Raw genomic sequence first — 6,721 nt, forward strand, 5'->3', positions numbered from 1 at the left:
AGGAAATTTGGTAAGGAAAATTTTGATCAAGTAAAGATTTTAAAATTTTTAGTATTGGAATCTAGTGCGGAAAAATCTTGGAAAAAAGAAATGCAAAGGAAAAATCTTGAAAAAAGAAATGCAGAGGAAAGCTTTTAACTTCAAGGGTGGACCAATTATTGGATTCTACAGAGCCATGCTTAGTCTCGTACTGGTGGGTTGAGGATCATCATTAGATTCTTCCAACCCTTTCCCACGGAAGAGGACACCTTGAACATCAATCATCAGGCAGCTAGAGAAGATGCTAAACATGTAAAGATAGGCAGATATGTTTAAATACCAAAATGTTAATAATACTTTGGATTCGTTTGAACTTATTATGAAATGTTAATGTAGAGATGGATTCACTGGCCAAGGAAGGGACCAGTAGAGATGGATCAAGCAGTTCCTCCATAAAAATGATATACCTATTACACTTCAACTTGATTACAGAAAATCCTTTCATAGAGATGAAATTCATCAATAGAACAAGGTGAGTTTCTGAAAGGAGCAACGGAGACAAATCCTGTTCAATTATAACCATGATGTATAACAACATGCAGCGATAAAGAACAATATGTGGTGCGACTTTATCCATACTCATCAAGAACAACACTCTGGTGTTTCATCCATCTCCAAATAACTTCATATCAAAAACATAGAGAACATTGTTAAGAGCAAACTCTGTGACTTTATCTTTATTAGAGAGAGCATTCTTCATCTAGACTTACAAGTTACAACCCATATGCAGCACAACAAATATTGAATTACCATAAAAAAAAAGAGGAACATGGTAAAAATAAACACCACAAATAAACCTGAATTAGAAAAAATAGAAACGAATTTGAAAAATGAAACATGGGTAAGAGGTAACGATCCAAACTTAAGCCACTGAAAGCCTCTTGACCACCGCTGCCATGTACTTTCCTTGGTGCTCAGCCAGAGCGAGCTCTGACTCGCTTGGCTCCCTTGTGCCATCTCCAGCAAACACACCAGCCCCATAGGGTGAGCCTCCACGAATGGAATCCAGCTTGAACATCCCAGCCCCAAAAGTATACCCAATTGGAACAAAGAGCATTCCATGGTGAACCAGTTGCGTGATTGCAGTCCAACTGCACAACATGGCTATAGACGTTTAGTTACTGCCCAAAATTTTGGCAATGATTGGTTAGACTTTGATCAAATCATTATCAGAAGCAAAACCAGAGAGAATCTGCATTCAGATGGGAAAAATCATGACAAGTAACCCCATATAGCTTTTAGAAATGACCAAAACGAGACTGGGTTTTTATTAATCAAACAACTTCAATTGCCAAATTATTTCCTAAATGTGCTAATCCATCAGGCATAACAGATCTCCCACGAGCAAGGAAGCTTTCCTAAATGTGCTAATCCATTAGGCATAACAGATCTCCCACAAGCAAAGAAACTTTCTCGTTAACACTCGCAGCTCACTTTACAGCCCATTTGGGGTGACCCATCAATACTCTGAAATGGCCAAAATAATGTGCAGTTCTGCTGACTTCTTGAGGAAAAACATGATTGACATATATTACACTTGGAAATCAAGATATTACACAAATTTATGGGCTAAATGCAAAGAGTTGTTTGACATTCCACAACAAGATGCGGTTTAAGTTTTTGTAGAAAAGTCAGTTCATGCAAATATTCTTTGCAATTTCTAGTGAATAACATGACACAGATACATAACTATACATTAACATGTGCGCGTGTGCACATTATCTGGTAGATAGATAGCTGTGCTGCTCAATTCTATTTTTCAAAGCTCTAAGACTCCAACACCCCATGGCCAAGTCCAGGCTTGGCCTCGTATTGTTCCACAAGACAAGTACTTTGGACTTCCACGGAAACCTAATGTGAAAAGAACTTGATAAAAGTAGAAATACATTGAGTTCTGAATGCATATGAGCAAAGATTATTTTGCTTTTCAAAAGAAAGAAGTTTCCAAATACCTATTGATGGAGACCAGCCCTGACAACCTGATATAAACCAAGAGAAAAAATGACTTGGTGCAGTTCTCAGTGATCTCTAAGAGGTACTTGTGGCTTATATTTGAGAGTTATATAGATATCATAGATTCAACTTCCATTTAAAGATATCATGCAAAAGGCAAGATACATGATCTACTTTTACCAATCTACAGAACATTGGACACATGATACATGGGATTGGGCACCGGCTTGAACTCTAGCACCACATCCAAGTTCAAATTCTGCCGCTTACCGACCAAAAATAGAAAAGGACACAAGGTACATGCATTATATATTCTGAACTGGTGTGGCTGGGACTAGTTTTTACATCAAATTTTCAGGATAAGTGGGATTAGATAAAATGGACACAATCCTAATGCGAATATTTAGACCTTGAGATCAATTCGTTGCTTGAAAGTGGATTATTCATGGGTGTAACTGCTTAGAGTCTCATTTAAACATTGGTTTGAGCTTCTGGTACATATTTTATCATTCTTCATATATTTCAAAGTATATAAGAGAGAATTATTGAGCATGACATAAGGAATTCATAAGCATGCATAGAGAAAGGGCCTGCATTTTGTGAGAAAGGAGAGCTTACGCGGTGGTTTCTTGACCTCCTCCTTGTGTACCAGTGCTCACAAAGAACCCAGCAGGCTTTCCTGCAAGCTTTTGCTCCTGCCACAATTTACCCGTAGAATCAAAGAAAGCCTTCATCTGAGCGGCCATGGACCCATATCTCGTAGGAAACCCGAAGAGTATTCCATCAGCATCAACCAATTCAGCAGCCGATATCTCAGGTATCTCCTCATCCTTTAATGGAGCTTTCATATGCTCCAAAATCTCAGGTGATAGTGTCTCAGGCACCCTGTACAAGACCCCTTCTACTCCGTCAATTCCATCGATCCCTCTCTTCATTCTCTTTGCCAAACCTTCCACATGCCCATACATGGAATAAAATCTGCTAGATCAAGAAATTTAAAAATAAAAATTCAATGTTATAAGAATAGAGGGCCAAATTCTGAATATAAATTGATGGTTTAAAATATTACATAAAAAGATTTTTAATGCATATCTAGACATTTAGGCACCATTTGATTTCCAAACCAAATTGCAATTTCCGTCCTAGTTGAAAATTTCTCACCAACAATTTGACCTCAACGAATATTTGATTCACAAATTTGAATTGATTCCCAATTGCAATTGGACCCCAAATTGAATTTTTTGAAAAAACAACTTGGAGTTGCTTTTTCAAAAAATTAATTTGGCTCTCTCTCTCCCTCCCCCCTCCAAATCACCAGAATCAATGCTGTCACTATCTCTCTCTGTCTCTCCCCCCCCCCCAAAGAAAAAAAGCTACCAGAATCACTGTTGTGACCGCCACCACCATCGCCATCTAACCACTGCTACCATTACCTTACCGCTACTGCACCAGTACCACCACCACTCTACTGCCTCCACCACCTTCCCAACGCCGCCACCACCAATACTCCACCCCACCCCACCCCACTCCACAACCACAACCTCTACTGCCACCACCACTACCTCCATCGCCACCATCATCACCTTACCACTACCGCACCATCGCCTCCACTCCACATCCACCACAACTGCCTAGCAACCACAACCTCCACCAACGTTCCGCCACCACCACCTTCACCACTCTACAACCACCTCCAAGGCCACCACCACCACCACTACTCCACCACCAGCGCCTATCCGCCACGATCACCATGATCACCACCACCACTACCGCTCTACTACCACCATTCCACTGCCCAGCCAGCACCACCTCCACCACAGCTCCACCACCACCACCATTACTGTGTCACTAAAAGAAGTTTCCACAGCCACTCCACCACCACAGCCCAGCTCACTCCCACCGCACCACAACCACCATCACCGTCGCATTCACAACACTACCATGACACCATCACTACCACCATCCACCATCATACCACATAATCACAATTGACAATTCAAGTTGTAAAAATCAAACACCCATATAGAACAAATGATAATTGAGTAAATTGCCATATGTTAATTTACAAATTCAAAAAAAAAAAAAAATCATTTGATAAAACTTTGCAATCGAACGGTCCCTTAGATAACTAAAGGAAATTTGGACAATCAGCCAAAGAATAACATTTGCAGCTCAAGCAAGCACCACGCGACCTCTCTAACTCTCTCTACTAAAAAACCCGAACTTGACTCCGGTCTTCCCCTATGAGTCTCAAATCAACTCAGCGAATGCTATTCTTGTAAGACTCTGAAATTCCTAAGAATATTAATTGCTTCTGAAAATACTTGATAAGACTCAGGACTCCCCTAGCCTTACATCTCATCACGTGCTTATAGCAATCTTATGTGTTTCACCCTCAGTGATTCTACTTGTTATATCACTAGGGAGGTCCCTGAGCCAAGTCATCTCAAGAGGGTCCCAAGTCCTAAATCATCTCTCTCTCTCTCTCTCTCTCTCTCTCTCTCTCTCACTCACACACACACACACATAGGAAGTGCACACATAAGTACATGTTTTTTGTGTATTACGAGCAAACATATATACGCATGCATAAATTTGCATATAAACCAATAATGAAATATGGGAGAGTTTTAGAGAGAATTACACGATGAAGATCTTGAGTTTCTTGACCACTGCAAGAGATGCGGAAGGTGCATCTTGGGAGGAAGCGGGTTCTTCACCATCTGGAGCTTCTATTGTAGCATTTGGGGGATCCTCAGAGACCACCACTGGCATGCGCTTTTTACTAGGTACACACCCCCCTCCTTTCCCCATTTAAATGTCTGCCCCTTTGAATGGACCCAATATCCAATATACAATAAATTTTATAGATAACTGAATATATACAAATAAAACCCCTTAAGAGAATTAACTTCCTTCAATGATTCCCTAGGAACTCAGGCTCTTTGACATCGATGTTCCGATAAGGATTTTGCAGTTTTCGTCTTTGTTCTTCCAAGTATGTTTAGTTGTCTTTGAGGTATCCAATTTATTGCACCCTTCACACTTAAAATTTACTCAGTTATGTCAATCTGTTGCAAAATTTCCTTCAAATATTGAGCTTCTGCAAGGCAGAAACCCAACCAACACACTGTAAATCCACTTCTTATCTCCTTCGTATTAACTGAAACATATACTTTGATTCCTTTGAACATGCAATTTCTTGCACTACAGAGGCAGTTTCATCAACGATTCAGGCTCAGTTGTATTTCTTCACTCTGTATATTCCAGTCTTTAGATATCAGGATTTGGCACTTATAAGTATGATTAAATTTTTTGCATAATATGTTCTTCTTTTTTCTCAAGTAGTATGATAGCTGAAAATATAATACCAAAATCTGTATATTCACTTATAAATTGTCCTTTCGATGATACATAAAATGTAGGGTACCTCAGAACCAAGAATTAATAAATATACAATCTTACAAGATGAGTTGCTTCTCATTTGGAATGAACATCAAAAAAATAAAAGGAGAAGGTCTAATAAGCTCCCTTTACTCTTAATACAGAAAAACCAACAGAAATTGGAAAAACTCAACTATAAAACTAGCATTAGCTACTCAAAACAGTGCTGATCTTTTAAGATGGAAAAACGGATAAAATAAATAAATATTTTCAAAACAGTACTCTACTTATGATTTAGCCACTTCAATGGACTCTGAAATTAGAGAGGAAAACAATGAGGGAAAAAAAAAGAATATAATTTTTTTGTCTGATATCCTCATCTTAAACATAAAACCATAACTATAGAGAAGGAAAAAAAAAAAAGTTCACTGAAACAATAAAAGCACGAAAACACAAAATATAAACAATAAACTAAAATGATCCCTGCTCCAGCTACCTGAACTATCTTAAGGGTCAGAGAGAGAGAGAGAGAGACAACAATATTCAAAATACAGGTCTTCTTGCTACTTATATTTCTGTGCCGAAATTCAATTGAACAAAGAAACACAACTCCATACATAGCCACTTTGGATTATCATCATACAAAAATAGAGAAAAAAAAGTTATTTCAGATCACAGAATGCAGAAAGAAATCGCAGAGAAAATGATCAAACCTCAATTAATGGTTCGTCTCACTTAATCACAAGTAAAACACACTTGCATTGCTCAATTAGGGTTCTTGAACAAAGCCTAACTCCATCTCCAACTCAAAAAAAAGCAAATAAGATTAGGGTTACAGTTCTCACCTGGTTTCAGTGCTTCAGAGAAAAAACGTGAACCTGATATAGGGAAAATTCACTTTCCTCTACTGTTTTCCAGAACCTAGTATAGGGTTTGCTGTGTGCCTATACTCTCTCTTCTTTGACTGGCTTATCGTTAGCAGAATAAGCCATGACCAGTTTTCACCAAATTCTTCGCAGTATTTTCACCATGGGCGAAAATGCAGAAGCCAAGCTGTATTTTCCTCGCTATCTTTTATTGGCTTTCTGGAATATGCCTCAAAAATGAAAATGAATTGATCGGGACCCGTTGCATCGACCATATTCGAAAAAGATTACTATTTTGCCACCCTAAGCGGGAATATGGGGTTGGTCGTTGTGATGATTTGGTGGTTGTCATGGGGGCAGAGATGGAAAAGCGTGGCGTTAGTGCGAATTCTGTAACGCTATACATAATTAGAAGGTGGGCTCGCGATACGTTATTATTTTTTATTTGATGGAGGTCCCATTGCCAGCGTGCACAACAC

General features: G+C 39.0%; 1 protein-coding gene across 2 annotated transcripts; it reads right to left on the bottom strand.

The window, feature by feature from the left end:
* Positions 1-641: 641 nt before the first annotated feature.
* LOC18421453 (Quinone reductase family protein) lies at positions 642-6,721 on the bottom strand. 2 transcript variants are annotated; one of them, XM_006826251.4, is made up of 4 exons: positions 6,222-6,721; positions 4,637-5,249; positions 2,611-2,970; positions 642-1,130 (listed from the first exon to the last, which is right to left on the bottom strand). In XM_006826251.4, the coding sequence occupies exons 2-4, from the start codon at positions 4,804-4,806 to the stop codon at positions 902-904; spliced, it is 759 nt and encodes a 252-aa protein (XP_006826314.1). In that variant the 5' UTR covers positions 4,807-5,249; positions 6,222-6,721; the 3' UTR covers positions 642-901. The 2 variants fall into 2 exon arrangements, with proteins under 2 accessions (XP_006826314.1, XP_020517394.1); XM_020661735.2 differs by having other exon boundaries at positions 6,090-6,280.

Source organism: Amborella trichopoda, chromosome 3 (genome assembly GCF_054954075.1).
Source record: "Amborella trichopoda isolate Santa Cruz 75 chromosome 3, AtrichopodaSantaCruz75HAP2 v2.0, whole genome shotgun sequence".
In the NCBI taxonomy this organism is placed as follows: Eukaryota; Viridiplantae; Streptophyta; class Magnoliopsida; order Amborellales; family Amborellaceae; genus Amborella; species Amborella trichopoda.

What these genes read in the sequence shown, in the direction of transcription:
- LOC18421453 (XM_006826251.4), bottom strand. Translation starts at nt 4,806, where the DNA reads ATGGGGAAAGGAGGGGGGTGTGTACCTAGTAAAAAGCGCATGCCAGTG. An exon ending in AAACTCAAGATCTTCATCGT is followed by an intron (nt 2,971 to 4,636) that starts GTAATTCTCTCT and finishes TTGATCTAGCAG; the next exon opens with ATTTTATTCCATGTATGGGC. An exon ending in GGAGGTCAAGAAACCACCGC is followed by an intron (nt 1,131 to 2,610) that starts GTAAGCTCTCCT and finishes CATGTTGTGCAG; the next exon opens with TTGGACTGCAATCACGCAAC.